At 46.4% G+C, this 17,398-nt stretch overlaps 1 protein-coding gene across 2 annotated transcripts in view; it reads left to right on the forward strand.

Annotated features, from left to right (window-relative positions):
* The first annotated feature begins 15,407 nt into the window (after positions 1-15,407).
* The window catches only part of SCTR (secretin receptor), a 54,419-nt gene continuing 52,428 nt past the window's right edge, over positions 15,408-17,398 (forward strand). The window contains exon 1 of one of the 2 annotated variants that reach the window (XM_037523238.2): positions 15,408-15,585. In XM_037523238.2, coding sequence (XP_037379135.1) covers positions 15,580-15,585 — 6 coding nt within the window. In that variant the 5' untranslated portion in view covers positions 15,408-15,579. The remainder of the gene's footprint in view (positions 15,586-17,398) is intronic. The other variant, XM_037523237.2, reaches the window with a different exon arrangement.

Below are 17,398 nucleotides of genomic sequence, written 5' to 3' on the forward strand. Positions count from 1 at the left end.
AGTGTATTTCAGTAAAGCTGCCTATTCTGCTCTGCATTCTGTCTCTGGTGAATCCTCTCACCACTGCACCTCTGGCCTACACCCCAATTTTCTGTGCAAAAATAAATAAATAAAAATTAAAAAAAAATAAAATAGAACACAAGAAGGAATGCTCCCTAGTATATTTTATGATGCCAACATTACCTTCATACAGAAACCAGACAAAGACAGTAGAGGAAAAGAAAATTACAGACTAATATCCTTAATGGACAATTGATGTAAAGATTTTTAATAAAATAATAACCAATCAAATTTAACAGTATACCACAAGGATTATACACCATGATGAAGTGGGATTCATCCCAAGAATGGTTTAATAGATGTAAATCAATTAATGTAATATACTATATCAACAAAAGTAAAGATAAAAATCACATAATAATATCAATAGATGCAGAGGAAGCATTTGATAAGATTCAGCACCCATTTATGATAAAAGCTCTAACCAAGATGTGGATAGAAGGAAACTATTTCAATGCAATAATGACCACATGTTACAAACCAACAGTGAAAATAATACTCAGTGGTGAACAACTGAAAGCTTTCCCTATTGATCTGGCATAAGACAAGAATGCTGCAACTTTAACTTAGTAGTAGATGTTTTGACCAGAATTATTAGACAAACACATTAAATAAAGGGAATCTAAGTTGGAAAAGAAGAAGTGAAATTATCCCTATTTGCAGATGACATGCTATTATATATAGAAAAACCTAAATATGCCATCAAAAAGTTTTTGGAGGGCCTCCCCTGGTGGTGCAGTGGTTGAGTGCTGGGCTGCGAGGCTGCCTGCAGCCTCTGCAGCGCCGGTTCGTTCCCTGGCAGCCGGCAAGTGTCCCCCCCACCCCCCCCCACACAAAGTTTTTAGAAACAGTATATAAATATATCAATAGTAAAGTGGCAGGATACAAAATCAACATAAAAACAACATACACACACACATACACACACACATAACAACAAGCAAGAGCAAAAATTTGAAAAAATAACTCCAGTTATGATTATTTCAAAAAGAAGTAAATACCTCAGAATTAACCTAGCAAAGGAGGTTTAAACCTATACAATGAGAACTATAAGATGTTGCCAAAGGACTTAGTGACATAGGAGGTGGAAGGGATCATGGATGGAGAGATCAATATAATCAAAATAACTATCTTGTCTAAAATGATAGACAAATTAGATGTAAGCTTCATCAAAATCCCAGCAATATTTTTCAAAGAAACGGAATAAAAAATGTTGAAATTTATATGGAACCACAAAAGGCCTTGAAAAAGAAAAGGATAGAATAGAGGTATCAAGTTACCTGACTTAAAAATTTTCTATAAAGCAACAGTGTTTAAAACTATATGGTATTTGGGCCTCCCTGGTGGCGCAGGCAGTTGAGTGCAGCACTGTGAAGCTGTCCGCAGCCTCTGCAGTGCCAGTTGGATCCCGGCCGGCCGGTGAGGTCCCACATGGCACAACAGACCTCTCCTGTATCACCAGCTGCTCCCCTCCGCAGTGTAGGTCATTCAGTCTGCCTGTTCTGTTCCCCACTCTGTCTCTGGTGAATCCTCTCACCCTCCCGCGCATCTGGCCTGTACCCCGGTTCTTGTACAAATAAATAAATAAATCTTTAAAAACAAACAATCAAAAACTATATGGTATTAGCACAAAAATAGACATGCGGACCATTGGAACAGAATCAAAAGCCCAGAAGTAAATCTACACATATACCAACATCTAATCTATGATAAAACATCCATGACCATAAAATGGAGAAAAGATAATCTCTTTAATAAATGGTGCTGGAAAAAGTTGAAAGCCACAAAAGAACGAAGTTGGATCATTCACTAACAGCACACACAAAAATAAATTCCAAATGGATTAAAGATTTCAATTTAAGATCTGCAGCAATACAAATACATAGGAGAAGACACTGGGAATACATTCCACAATATCAGCGAGCAAGATATTTTTGGTCACTTGACCCCTGTATCAAGAGAATTTTTTTTTTTTTTTTGCACATAAGAACAGGATTATAGGCCAGAAGCTCGGGAGGGCGGGGCGGCGGGGGGGGTGCGGCAGTGAGAAGATTCACCAGAGACAGAATGGGGAGCAGAACAGGTGGATTTACTGAAATACACTATAAGGGGAGCAGTGGGGGAGACAGGAGAGGTCTGCTGCACCATATGTGGGTTAACTCCCTGGCTGGGGATCAAACTCAGGCCATAGCAGTGATAGCATAGAGACTTAACCCCTAGGCCACCAAGGAGGACCCTGTATCAAGAGGACAGGTCTCTGTCTACGGGTTTTCATCCCATGCACAAATGCAAGACCACTTTAGGCTCAGGGAGCAACAACAGTGGGGTTATTTAACACACAAGTGAAAAAAAAGTTTCTAAGGCCACAAGTGGCTGGCTATCTCACCCCAGAAACTGTCCAGAAGTCCCAAACAAAAGGTCACTCACTCAAGATGGCATCGTCCTGCCAATAAGGGCCTGGACTCATGGTATCAGCAAGCAGAGGGCCAGCATCCAACTCAGCACAGCTGGAGATGCTCACAGGCTGGGCTATTGAGATGACACTGCTGCAACCCACAGCAACAGTCTGAAGCTCAGGATGGACAGCACTGGACACTGGACCAGATAGCAATGGAGGCAGCAGCACCAGGAGGTGGTGCCAGACCATCAGATACACCATGCTAACAGCACTCAAAGTGACCCAGGTCTGGGCAGCACTGGCCAGTAGTGCCAGTTGCCTGGTCACCAGATACAATGTTAGAAACAGCAGCATTATAGCTCTTTGTGAGTTGCTAGCCCACAACAGCAGCAAATAGCTCTTTGAGACACCAGGTCTGGGGCCTTTCGTGCTCTTTTCACCCAGTGGCAGCGGCAGGATCTGAGGCAGGTGCACCTGCCCAGTGCCTTCAAAGCTCTTAAATGTCACTCTTAGAGATTGGCTGCTGGATGATGCTTCTTTCTTTTTGGGAGACCAGGAACAGGGCAGGAGTCTCGGAATTTCTAGCTGGCCCCTGCCCTGCCTTATATCCTATTTCAGGGTCCCCAACCCTCCCTGCCTGATTGGACCATTTTCAATTCTAAGTGAGCAAGTGGATCATTTAAAGACCAATATGGCCTTTTGGTGCAGAATAATTAACGAATGAACTGATGAACATGATAGGTGGTATTGCTTGCACCTCATGGGTCCATTCTATGATCCAGGAGCCAAATGTGAAAAAGCCAGTGCCAGTCAGCCATCAAGTCCTGCCAGCCCAGGACCTTCCTCTAGCAGTTCAGCAGCCTTCTGCTGCAGGGCGGCCTGGTAGCACTTTAGGCAGCCAGCAGCAAACACCCCCTTGGGCTTAGGCTGGCTTATTCTCAGCTGGTGCCCAATGGAGGGGCTGCCCACAGGCAGCAACTTATGGCACTACTGTTCCAGCAACTCCTGCCATTTAGCCAGCCAGCAGAGGGGAAGAGCCAGTCCTGCCCCACAGCCCACATGGGGGCCCAGTTTCAAAGATAAAGAAAAAAAGGAATGCACACCAGTACAGAGAGAAAAATTGGTTCTACAAGAGCCATTTGAGAGTACATAGTTCTGAGAAGTTAAAAGCCAACCTCCAACTCAGATGCAGGTTGAGTAGGCTACTGGGACTATCTGCCTGGTGTTTAAATAGTCTCCCAGGGACACCAGGAAACACAAAGCCTCCAGCTGTTCATTTTCAGCACAGCCCCCAATCCCCAGCTGTACCAGATGGTCCTCCTTGGTCTCATATGATGCTGCTAACGGCAGTGAAGCTGCCTGGAAGGGGCGAGTGTGACTTTAATGGAAAATAAAGTGAAGTCTAGAGATAAAGTTCAGCCTAACTGTCCCACAGAATAGATGCAACAGGCATTTACTGAGAATCAGCCATATCCATCAGGCCCTAGCACGACATTGTGTCCGTCATTATTATTAGATGAGTTGCTAGTTGGCCTACGTTGCCCAACTGCACGCACCAAGGTTGTAGCAGGACTGACCAGAAAACAGAGTGCTCTCTCCGGATTTGGGGGTGTTGCAGCACCGAAGGCTAAGGCAGCGTGCCCTCTCCTGGTCTTTTCCACCACCAACCCCCACCTCCACCCCGCCCAGCCTGCAGCAGCTCGCTCCGGGCCCCCTACGCCCTCCCTCTGCCCCCTCCCTTGCCAGCCTCCCCGCCCGCCCGCGCGCCAATTCTGCCTGGGTGGAGGAGCCCAGGCAGCCGCGTCCTCATCCATGGGCCGGGAGGCTTAGCGCGCACGGCCGCCGCGTCCCAGGAGCAGCAGTGCGGAGGACAGGCGCGAGTTGGGGTGCCCAACCATGGCTCCTCCGGGTGCAGAGGTCGGCCGGGGTCGGGGGCCCCGCCGGGGGCGCTGAGCTCCAGGGCGGGTAGTGCGCACTGGCGGGCTGCTGTCCCGGCTTAGCCTGGGGCGCGCCCCCACCATGCATCCGCACCTGCTGCCGCCCGCCCTCCTGCTGCTGTGGCTCACCTGCGCCGCGCACTCCGTGAGTACCGGGCCCTGCGCGGGCGGGGGGCAGCCCGGGGCCCCGCGGAATGGCGGGGAGGGACACCCGCAGACCCTCTGCTGAAGACTAGCCGTCTTTACCTCCGCTCCTCCCAAACAATTATCTCGATCAGTTCCTCTCCGGAGGGCCCCCTCCGCTAAAATAAAAAGAGCCTGTGCGGCCGGCAAAGCAGTCCCCTTGCCTGCCACCCCATCTCCCCTTCAGGCTGAGCCTCGACGGAAATTTTGGAGCCCTGCCCCGGCTGTGCCTATGGTGTGCTGGGCGCTGTGCCTCCATTCCTGCACTGAAAGCGCGTAATTACCTTTATCTTATTTTATTCTATTGTCGTTCAACAATTAGTGTTTATTTATTTTTATTTTATTTTTATATTATTTTTTATTTTTTTACATCATTGTTCATTTTTAAACAATATTTGCTTCCCCCCAACCCTTCAGGTGTAGTCCCCACAGAGTTTCCTTCCCCAAGGCACCCGTGCACCATCACCTCAGTCCCCTGTGCTCCTCCCTCCCTGCCTCTGATCCCTCTCCCACCTCCTCCCCTGCAGGATGGCTCTGGTTTATAATTGTCCGTTTTTGCTTTGTTGTGTTTTGTCCTGTTATTATTTTTTTTACACTGGTGTCTTATTTGGTTCCCCTATATTCCTGCTATACGTGAAACCATCCGATATTTTTCTTTTTCCTTCTGGCTTATTTCACTGAGCATAATTCCTTCTAGCTCCATCCACGTTGCTGTGAATGGCATGAGTTTATCTTTTTTGATAGCTGAGTAATATTCCATTGTGTGTATATGCCACATCTTCTTGATCCAGTCATCTATTTTTGGGCATTTGGGTTGTTTCCAGGTTTTACCTATTGTAAATAGTGCTGCAATAAATGTAGGCGTACAGGTGCTCTTTTGCCTTTAGAAGCTGTAGGCCCAGAGAGGCTAAAAGCCTTGCCCCAGGAAAAGATGGTGGGAACCTTTATCATTCTGCCCTAAAGCCTTGACATCCAGACCCCCCCCTTCTCTCTCTCTTTCTCTCTCTCTCTAGTGCGTGCACATGCACACGTGCGCATGCACACACACACACACACACACACACATCTCTGCAGACTGGAAAACCTCAGAATGACCACAGCTTCCGGTCTGTGATGGGACAGTTTGTAGCTCCCTCCCACCTCTGCTGTGGGATTTGGCTCCCTAGCGTATGCATGTCTGGGGATTCCTGGGAACAGCTGGTCTCCACAAACCAGGTCCAGAAACTAACTGAAAGAGAAAAGAGAAGGTGGTAGAGTGCCTGCCTTCTTTTTCTTTCCCACAGAAACTCCTGGGAATTCTGGCCTCACCCTCTGGGCTTTGTGAATGGCAGAGTGGCTACACCCAGGGGCTAGATGGAAGGAATGGGGAGGGATGATGAGGTAGAGGATGGGAATGCAGATTTCAAAGTCATTCCTTCCCACCAGTGCTTCACACTGTCCCCCAAAAGCCAAAAATCTCCCCAGGGGAAATGCTTGGAGACCCAACTCTGAGTCTCCAATCTGTCCTGGGCAAGGCCCTCCTAGTGTCCAATAACCTTTTCTTCCTGTAGTTCTCTCCTTTTGGCTTATAAGAAAAACCTCTGCTCCCCAAGTTGATGGGAGTGTTGACTCTCATGAGGTGCCCATCTTCCTAACAGTTCTATGACATTCCAGCCGTAGCAATCTAGGAGAGTGGAATTTGCTCCCTGCTTCCTTGTAAACTTGGACCCACTTCTCAGTGGCAGTGCTGGTGTTGAAGGTGCTAAAGCACCTACACCCACACCCAGAGAGGCTAAAATCTTCCCTCAGGAAAAGATGGTGGGAACTTACATCATTCTGCCCCAAAGCCTTGACATCCCTTCCAGACTCCTTCTCAAGTATTTGCAGTAGCCCTGAGGTTGCCAGAAGAAATCAACAGATAGTTGGGCTTCAGGATTGAGGTTCAATACTCATTTTACTCTCAAACGTGTCCCCAGGGTATCTCAGGAATAAACAAAGAAGGTGAAAGCCCACACTGGGTGCCAGTCTTCTCTGTGCCTAGGGAGAAGGAAGGCTTCACTATGTCCAATTCCCTCATTTTATAGAGGGGCAAACTGAGATGCAGAGAAGGAACCTTCCCAATCAGCAAGTTCGTAGCAGAGCTGGTGCTAGAACCCCGATCACTTCATTCCCAGCCACTCAGGGAGGGCTGTGTCCCTTGTCTTTACATGTCCTTTTCATAGAACCACAAGTGTGTTATGAGATGGTTTTTTGGGGGGCTGTAAATCTGGTTTTATGTGGGCATAGCAAGACCTGAGTTCTCACACTTCTTGGCAGGGAAGTCCCTTAATAAATAGGAGTGGAACTTACCTACTGTGGCTGGAGTATTTCCCAGGCTACGAAACCTGCTTTTCTTCTATTTGATAGACTGAATGGGCAAGCATTTGATTTTGAAATTAAGGGAATTCAAACAGTTTTTATTTGTTTGGGGCTCCCCCTTGAGGGATTTCATAGGTATCTTCCTAAGGTGGGGGCGTGGGGATGATATTAAGGCCAAATTGTCTATTACTATCCCCACTTGCCTTTGCCTGCAGACAGGAATCTCTCTGTATGCAAATATAAACCAAAAAGTGATGATGGTTGATGGGCCCAGTTTTCCGAGATCTCCATAGAGACACTGACCACATCTCCCTTTACTACCCCCACCCCCAGGTGTCTCATGTACCTGCAACAATATTGTATTTATTTTCTAGCACACTTGCCCTTCCATCTCTCGCCAATACACACACTTTGTACTTGAGCAATGAGACTTCATCTGGTTCAATCTCCATTCCTATAACCCACCACTGGGTTAAAGGGAGCTCATTGAGTGTGTGTTGATTGACTGACTGACTGACTGAATGAATGAAGAATGAAATGATGGTGGCATCTACAGGGAGCAACAAGTAATGACAAACGGCATCCTGAAAGCAATCAGTGCTTATAAATTTGTTCATAAATGTGTCAAGCAAACTGGAAAGTCATTCAAGGTAGAACTTTTTAATCCAAGGTAGAAGTTTGCCAGCGTCTTAACCTTAGTGAGTTAAAGAGGATGCAGAGGGCTGCTTTTTCCTTCATGCTAGGTTTCTTAACTTTGACACTATAATCTTGGATGTTAAACCTGGGCTTTTGACAATGGCTGTGTGTGTGTGGGTGGGGGGCGGTGCAATAGGAGAGCTGTGCCCTCTCTTGACATGGGAGGAAATGATAAGCTGGGAGAATTGGGGACAGGTTGGAGAGGGGGCTGCAGATAACCTTTGTTGTGGGGCATTCTCTCGTGCATTGTATGATGTCTAGTGCAATCTTGGCCTACACCCATTAGAAGCATCGCTTCAAGCTATGACAACAACAAAAATGTGGCCCCACACTGCTACATGTCCTTGGGGAGAAAGGGTTGATCCCCCTGGTTGAGAATCATTGCCTGAAAGTTTGTCATGTTTCAAGGACGTACATGAACAAGACTAACGACAGGTTAGTTGGTTCATTGCATGCTGAATTCAGGACAGCAGGGCAGCTGAAAGGGAATCTGAGCCAGAGGATAGAAGCAGGTGGACCTGACATAAACCTATTTCCAAATCAAAGACTTCTGCAGGAAATGACTTTCTTGATCTTCTGTTTCCCCCTCCTCTTTCTATCCCTCCCGGGCTCATGGGGTCTGGCACCTGGTGGTCCCCGCCCCTTGCTGTGTGCATCTGAAGTCAGAGGCGGACAGGCTTATGGCAACTTGATGAGTAGAATTTTAAGGCCTGCAAAGCTCACCTGAGGAGCTGGCTGTTGATAACTCTTCGGAGCATCACTGAAGTTTCTGTATGCTTCAAAAATCACATTCTAATTTTCTGAACAAATATTTGTGGATTTATTTTTAAATTTCTACTATCCTTAAAAAGAATGTGAATGGTGGGCCTCCCCGGTGGAGCAGCAGTTGAGCGCTGGGTTGCGAAGCTGCCTGCAGCCTCTGCAGCGCCGGTTCGATCCCCGGCTGCTCCCCGGCCACCACAGGAGGGTCCCACATGGCGCGCAGACCTCTCCTGCCGCCCGCTGCTCCCCTCAGCAGTGTACTTGGGTCCTTCTGCCTGCTCTGCTCCCCGCTCTGGCTCTGGTGAATTCTCTCATCCTCCCGCGCTTCTGACTGTACCCAGTGCATGTATAAACAAAAAACAAACAAACAAACAAATAAATAAAAACATGCCTCTATTAAAAAAAAAAAAAGAATGTGAATGGTGATAACGATGATGGTGATGATAAAGATAAAGGCTTTACTTCCTGTGCATTTTCTTCACACCAGATACTCTGCTAAGTCCTTCCCAGTGCTGATTTAATTCTCACATCAATCTAGCATGGCCTCCATTATGCAGAGGTCACAACTCTGTTTTCATACAGAGACCTGCTCTGGTTTCTGGTGCCTATAGGGCTATCATAAAAATTCTCTCCCAAACCTCAAGATGATATTCATTTCAGGTTAAACTAATTGCTTCATAGAACAAATATTGAGTTATAAACACTATTTTATTGCAGGAATCAGAAATGAATTTGAGGTCACAAAATCAAACCAGTGGAAAATACACTTGGCTTCGACTTTCCTTTTGAGATCCCCGAAAGAGCTCTCCTCCCTCCGCCCTTTCCCCATTCTCCCCATGCTGGCATTTACTTGTAGGCCAAGGGAGGGCGTAGCTCTCTTCCTGCCCCTTTGTTGCAAGGGAAAATTAGAACTCTACCCCCAGAAAGACCCCTCCTGTCCTGTTTCCTTCTCTTAGCAACTTGAGCCACTTCACCACTGACCTTCCTGCAGGCCCTGGGACAACCTGTAGCCCACGGTAAGATCCACAACACTCAGATCCTATCTGCCTGCTTACATTACAAACAGAGAGCTACTCAGCAGTTGTGTGGACTCAAGAAAATAAGACTATTGTGGGGCCCACCCTATCTCAGCATTCTGATTCCAGGGGCCCTTGGGGCTGGGACCTTCCTAGTTGAGCCTACAGTCCCAGCCCTAAGTTTTCTAGAGTCTTCTCCACAATCCCCACAGGTCCAGCAGCAGTTCCCTCACTGCTGGCTCTCAAGGGGCACTCCTGCTCGTCACGTGACTGCTCATGACCATCCTGCCCTAGCCACCTCGCCTTTCATTTTCAGCAGACAGGTTTGTCTCCCATATCTGAGAGTCAAGCCTGCCTCGATGAACCTTTCTGACTAGCATCTGCTTATAGACGAGTCTAAACCCTCTTGTTCCCTTCCCCCATCTGTCTCAGACATCTAGGGCGACCCAAATACTATAGACTGGGTGACCTAAACAACAGACATTGATTTTCCCACAGTCCTAGAGGCTGGGAGTCCTAGATCAGGGGCCGGCAAGGTTGGGTTCTGGTGAGAGCTCTCTTCCTGACTTGCTTATGGTCTTTTTGTCCTCATATGTCCTTTCTTTTGGGGAGCGGGGGAGAGGGGAAAGTGAGAGAGAGAGAGAGAGAGAACTCTGTTGTCTTTTCTTTTAAGGACACTAATCATATCAGCTAAGGGCCCTCCATTTATTACTTCATTTAACCCTAATTACCTTCTTATAGACCATATGTCCCAATACAGTCACACTGTTTTAGGGCTTCAACTGCAGATTGCAGGGCAGAGGGGGCAGGGAGGTGGACAAACATTTGGTCCATAACACCATCTGAGTGGAAGAGAGACCCTGCTCCTCACTGTGGCCAGTCCCTAACCTTTATTCCCCTATTCCCGCCCCCACAATCCACATGGACCTCTGTCCTGAGCTGACACGATGGCAGTACTCTTCCCAGGCTTCACTGTCTTCCTCTTGGCTGGCTTTTTTCCATTAATTGGTCAGCTTGCCCAAATGTCAGGCTGAGGCAGTAAAGAGCCCTCCCTCCACACTCTGGGCCGTAGGCCTGGCTCCAGCCCCTGATGACCAGCCTCTTGGAGGATGTGCCCACCACCACTGCCTCCACTTCCATTCACTTCTGAGCCCACTGCAACCTGGTTCCCACCCACCCACCCACCCACCCCATTACCCTCTGAAATCAGTCTTACAGTGACCTTCACTTTGTCACATTCACTAGATCCTTTTCAGTCCTAGCCCTTCCGAGGGGGCCACATGATTTGTGAGCGAGACGGGATATCACGAACAATGGCTCTGAGACAGAGGCATATACCCTGGGCAAAGTGGGCAGGCAGGGCAGGCAGCAAAGCCTCCTGCTGAGACACCCTCCTCTCCATTCTCCCTCCCTTGGCTTCTGTTTTTTCACTGGCTCCTGCTTCCCATCCTGCTCTTCTGCTGCTTTTTCCTGAGCTCCCCTTCTTGGCCCTGCAAGGTCACTGCCCCAGGCCCTTTCTTTGCCCTTGACCTCTTCCCTCTGCTTACTCTTTCGTGTGATCTTCCTTGGCAGCTCTATCATGACACAAGCCCAGCCTTCCAAACTTATCTCCCCCAGTGCCCGAGCTTTCCCCCTTTTCTATTTTCCCATGTTCTTGAAACTTGTGAGGCACCCAGAGCAGAATGTTGGGTGTCCCCCTGCCGCTTGCTTTTAGCACCTGTCATCTTATTAGCATTCAAAAGGGCCACTTATCTCTCTGGAGATTCCAGGGGGTCTTAGAAGCTTTTTGTATGAGGATCGGGACTAAAATCAAATATCATAACAGAAGATGCTCTTCTCTCCATCATTCAGGAAATTGCAAGGGGTTTGGGAGCTCTGTGGCAGGAACCAGGGACAAAGATCAGATACATCTTTCTTATTATATCCCAGTATCATGTTAGGACATCCGGTTAAAAATGGCAGATTAACCACATGTGTTTGTCAGCTCTGGATAAACCCTTAAAACCCTTTGGAAACACCCTTAAAACAACAGCAAAGGAATTAAAAAGACATATATCCAAACAGTCAAAAAGAACAAGATAAAAAATAACAGTAAAAGTTAAGATTTCAATAAATCTTTGGGAAATGGGAACTGAAGGAAGTAATGGTAGCAGTGAGGAGAAAATAACAACCTAAATGCCTATAGTGGTGGGAGGGGGCATGTGAGAAATTGTTCAGCACCCCGGAAGAACCCCAAACCAGAGAAAAAATCACTCTATAGCCCCTGACAGGGGATCCCTCTGGTCCTGAGTACCTTATAGTCAAGGCCAACAGTTTACAAAGTTCAGAACCACCCTGGTTCCAGGAATATTTTAGTTCTAGGAACTCTTTAGTACCACCAACTTAAATGTGACATTGAGAAAGGACTTCAGTGTGGCAACAAACACACGAGAGAAAGAAATGTAAAAGAACAGAGACATCACAAGAGGAGAGAAACTTACAGCACACGACTAGAGGTAATATCCTGAAACACAATTTTTTTTTGAAGATTTATTTATTTATACAAGAACCAGGGTACAGGCCAGAGGCTCAGGAGGGTGAGAGGATCCACCAGAGACAGAGCGGGGAACAGAACAGGCAGACTGAAGAAATACACTGCTGGGGGGAGCAGCGCGGGTGAGACAGGAAAGGTCTGCTGAGCCATGTGGGTAGCTCCCTAGCCAGGGATCGAACTCATGCTGCAGAGGCTGCGAACAGCTTCACAGCACTGTGCTCAACTGCCTGCGCCACCAGGGGAGGCCCAAACACAATTTTTTAAAAAGGATGCTGGAGGGCCTCCCTGATGGCACAAGGGGTTAAGACTCAGCCTGAAGCTATCGGCAGCCACTGCAGCATGAGTTCGATCCCCGACCAGGGAGCAACCCACATGGGCCGCAGACCTCTCCTGTCTTGCCCACTGCTCCCCTCAGCAGTGTATTTCAGCCAGTCTAGTCTGCCTGTTCTGTTCCCCACTCTGTCTCTGGTGAATCCTCTCACCCCTTGCACCTCTGGCCTGTACCCCAGTTCTTGTATGCATAAATAAATAATTCTATACAAATAAAAAGGATGCTGGAGTCAAGAAGAGTAAGTATGGGAAAGAGGATGCTAAGGAAAAGGAATCATCAAAGACTAGGAAAGGTTTCTTGGAGTCTGGGTGTGTGATGACAAGGCATTCAGCTGAAAACTCAACTGATGATGTCAAGACAAGATGCCAGAAAGATCACATGGATGGAATGGTGGAAGAATAGTAGAGAAAGGTGGAAAAAAAATTGCGGGATCAGTCCCCACTGTCCATTATTCAGCTAGTAAGAATTCCAGGAAGACTAAATAGAGAAGATAATAGTAGATAATAAAATAAATAACTTAATTTTATTAATTCCCAGAAATGAGGAACACAAATTTTTAGATAAAATGTCCATTGAATATCTAACTAGTGAGTAAAAAGAAATCATTTGCTCAAAGAATTTTAAAATATTGGAAAACAAACAAAATACCTTGATATTTCTAATGAAGCAGCAAAATATGTCATATGTAAAAGCTTTGGAACCAGAATTGAATTTCTTATCAACAATATAGGAAGAGAAAAAGAGAAATACCTTCTAAATTCAAGAGGAAAATTATTTCCCATCTAGAATTCTCTACCCAAATTGTTAATCAAATTAATAAAAGCTTTTTTGCCCTTACAAAGATTAAAAAATTATTTCCAATGTACTCTTTCTGGGGAAATATTAGTTGAGAATGTATTTCTGCAAAACAAGGAAGCAAAGCAGGGGAAAGACACCCAGAATCTGAGAAATGAACCCTAGGCTGGCGGGGAAGGAGGGGGTGAGTACCTGAAACCATGGCCGAGACTGAGAGAGAAGTTTGAGAGAGAAGGGCCTCCAGACGTAAACAAACAGACCTGTTGGTCGATGTCTAGCAGACCTGAGTTGCCCTTGAAAAAACAGAAAATTAATCAAATGAAAAAGCAAAGTAATTATCGATCTCAGGAAAAACAAAACGTACAAGAAGAGACATAATCATTTTACATGGCTAGACTCAGCACTGAACAATGTTTCATAGTCAAAATAAGTCATTTTATGATACAGACCTTTCATTTAACTAAGAATTATATAAAAGAAGTACATGTAATCTACAGAGAAGATAAGTATAAGTAGGGAGGTTTTAGAACATCTAAGTATTGATCTTCCACGACAGAGTATTGGATAATGTCTCTAGTAAATCAAGAAACAGCAATGTGGAAAAATAATTTTAAAATATGGAGATAAAAATAAAAATAAACAATGAAAACGAGCGGAAAATATTTCCTCTGGAAAGCAGGTGAATGTTAAGGAAGGAAACTCTTATTTTTTTTTGTCAACTCCGGTATGACTGCATATGATAGACAAATCCTTCTCCCTCCCAGACATCTATCTACCAGCTGGTTGCTCCCCTGAGCACCGGGTCTTCCCTGCTACTCCCCGGAGCCCTGGGGACCCCCTCCCCCCACCCCCAGTGCTGCTCATGGCCTCCAAGCCCTGAGCTCTCAGCCCTGAGCTCAGTCCCCACATCAGAAGACTGCTGCTGTCACCGACATCGGCAGACTGTACACTTCTGTACGCCACACAAAATTGTCTTGGTCTCTTATGCTTTAAAGAAATGTGGGATGATCCACTTCTACCCTTGGGGTTGCTATTATTAAAGCAAAACTGAAAAACAAGGATTGATGAGGATGTGCAGACACTGGAACCCGTGTGCACCACTGGTGAAGACGATACTCAGGAAACTTACCCGGATCCCAGTATCATTAGAGTGACTTGGCCATCCCTCCACCTTGCAGAGTATGCTTGTCTTATATGTAATATCCAAAAGTTTACTTGTGGTCTGTGGGAGTAATAGGGAAAATTACATCTCTATATTCCTGAAAGCAGAAGTTCATCTGTTGTTTTTTTTTCCTATTAAATATAAGTGATACAGAGCAGCAAGGGGCACTAAAACTGGCCAACCACAGTGCCCAAATAGTTGAGTGGTCACTGTCTGAGTTCTTCACCTGTGTGCACAATTGTAAGACCACTCAGTTTCAGAGAACAATAATAGGATTTATTTAACAAACCACAGAAAACAGTCACTGAGGCCACAAATGGCTGCTTACCTCACCCTAAGCTGTGTCCAGTGTTTCAAAGTCCTAAACACAAACGCTCCTCAGGTGGCTTCTTCCTGCCACTGCGGGCCTGGGGCACGTGGCAGCCAGACTACAGGCGAGGATCCAACTCATGGAGACAGCAGAAGACACCACAGGAGGTGCTCATTGGAGCTGCTGAGATGCCCCAGCACAGCACCAGACAACCTATACTCAAAGCAGCACCTGCCACAGCCAAATGACCTGACAAATGGCCACTTCATGCAGTTCAGCGAGGGGCCTGACTCCAGGTCCTTCCCTTCCGTGCTATAACAGCAGCAAAGCTGGGAACATTTTCAGTGGCTCAGCTATCCACAAAGCCTCCATACTTTTCTTCTCTGAGGTTGGTGGCTGGAAGCCTCTCTACATCCTTCAGAGGCCCACAACAACTTTCTGGAAGGTCAGCATGGTGAGGGCAGAAGTGGCTGACCCTGGAATCGCTGAAAATCAGAAACCGCTGAAAATCAGAAACCGCTGAAAATCAGAAACCGCTGAAATTCTGAAAGCTGAACCCAGGGGCTGCTTCTGCAATCCCTTGTTTCTTATCAGAGTTCCACCCCCACCCACACTTTGTATTTCACCTGGGGCTATCCTTCCTCACCAGTAACCCCCTCCAGGGGTCCCCACCTGAAGTCTTTGGCTTCAGCCCTGGATTATATAAGCTGCTACAGAATCTTTTGATATAAAGCTTTTCCCATTTATGGAATTGATTCCTAGAAGTGGGATCAGTTGGCTCAAGGGTATGAATATTTTTGTGGCAACATGTAATTAAATTGCTGAAGGACAGTACCTATTCACACTGTGACAGCGTGGTCCCCAGGAAAGGGGGAGGTTTCAGGTTTACTGCTCCACCCAAGGGAGGGTGGAGCTGAGCAAGAAGGAGGAGAAGCTGCAGAGGAGACTGAGGGAGGAAGGAAGGTGGATGGAGCCAGAAGGAGACCTGGAGGAGGCACGTGGAGCGGAGACACATGAAGAAACTATAATTGCCTTTTAGTCCTGGACTGGGTGACACAGATGCGGGTGAGAGACCCATGGGGAGGTGACTGTGGCAGCTTTTCCCTTGATGTTGATTTTGCTCTTTTCCTCCCAAACTTGTCTGGTTGTTTCTGATCCTTTTCTGTGTGTCCCCACTGAAAGGTCCTTTAGACTTGTGGCAGCTTTGGGGCCTTGCTCTGGGCCAATCCTGCTTGGGTGGACTTTTACCAACAATGGGTAACTATGGGTGCTTAATTTAGAGACTATATTCTTTGCCTTTCCTGCATTGTTTACTAATTGTATTAAAGTTCCTTCCCACTGGAGACTCATGTTTTGTGTTGATGCGGTGGATGGCGGAACCTATTTAGAGCGGGCAGTTTTGGGGGTTCTGGGTTGCCCCCTCCCTGTCCTGTAACAACATGACCTCCAGAAGTTTCTGTCTTTGAAGAGTCATGTTGGTTTCAACGTGGTACTGAACAGAATGTGTGCCTACGTAGTGAACTGAAGGCGGTGCCAACTTACTGCCAACCTGTTGTGAGCTTTTCTGCCCTAGCTCTCCCACCGCCTCCACTGAAGAGCCAGAGGGAGCTGGAGATAACAGGCCTCAGCAAGGACCAGGCAAGAACCCGAGAAGAGGACAGGGCATGAGTATGTAGGGCCGTGTGCCAAAGCCAGTTCTCTTGACAATCTATATTCTTAGGAAATCACTTGCTTCAATGTCAGAGTCTGAGTAACCGAGCAGTGTGATGAAGTCACTTGCTGTAAGATGTCAGAAGTGAGATGAAAACTTAAGGGCGAGGAGCAGAGAAGGAGTGAGCATGATAATGATCTAAGAAGCCGGACATATCCAGGTACTTCCTCAACAGGATGATCACAGGCCAGGGGAGGTAATGGGGAGGTGATGTGTGTGTTTATGGGTGTCAGGGATGGGTAGAAGAGAGCAATTGCTCACAGCTGGTGGAGCCCTTCAGACTGCATTAGTGAAGGGAGGTAAAATGTGGAAAGCCTCAAGTAGGAGATTCTTGGGAGTTGACCTTTGCCTTGGGAATCATTTGAATACAATGCTACTTTAGCTGCCTTTCTCTGATCTAAAGTGCTTGTTAATTTGGCCATTTTGGAGCATGGTCTTGTTCCTTGGGACTTTTCCCTCCTGCTCCATTACATTGAAATGTCCATATCTAAAATAGGGGGTGACAATAATTATACCAAAGCCTGGTCCTTGACTTTTAGAAGGTTAGTTTCTGGAGTTGGAAACCCTTGAGTGTACAGCCTTGGTTCCCTGTCACCATGGGCCTCAGTTTCCTCCTCTGTCTTTCTTTACAGTGTTATTTCAAAAATGACTAAGTCAGTGTATGTGCAAAGACTGTAATACTAAAATTCTGTATTCTGTAAAAGTAGAGTAGGATTCCAATTCAATGATCAGCGTTCATTCATTCATTCATTCATTCACATGTTTGTCTAGCCTCAGACAGATGTGAAATAGGAAAGCCATGCTGTAGAAATCTGTAAGAAGAAATAGGACTTTCTCTGCCTTCCTGTCCAACTCCTCTCTCACTGCTGTTCTTTTGGGTTGGTGTATGTGCTTTTCTGCAGGACAGAGAGATGGTTAAGTATTGGTTTCAAAGACCTTTCTGAACTGAACAACTTTCAAAGCCTGAGAAATAAGTACCATTGGAGTAGAATAAAGCAATTCCTAATAATAATAAGACTAATAATAGACTGGTATGACTAATAATAAGGTGTCCAGAAAGCAAATAGCTCATTGGCCTGGGGAGCCTTGCTAAACTTAAGAGCAAGATTTGCAGTGGGCAAGCTTCAGCCATCCCATCTGTGTTCTGAATTATCCCCTGAGATTGAC

This window comes from Talpa occidentalis, unplaced genomic scaffold, assembly GCF_014898055.3.
Source record: "Talpa occidentalis isolate TD23 unplaced genomic scaffold, MPIMG_talOcc4v2.1 talOcc4.3, whole genome shotgun sequence".
NCBI classification, from domain to species: domain Eukaryota; kingdom Metazoa; phylum Chordata; class Mammalia; order Eulipotyphla; family Talpidae; genus Talpa; species Talpa occidentalis.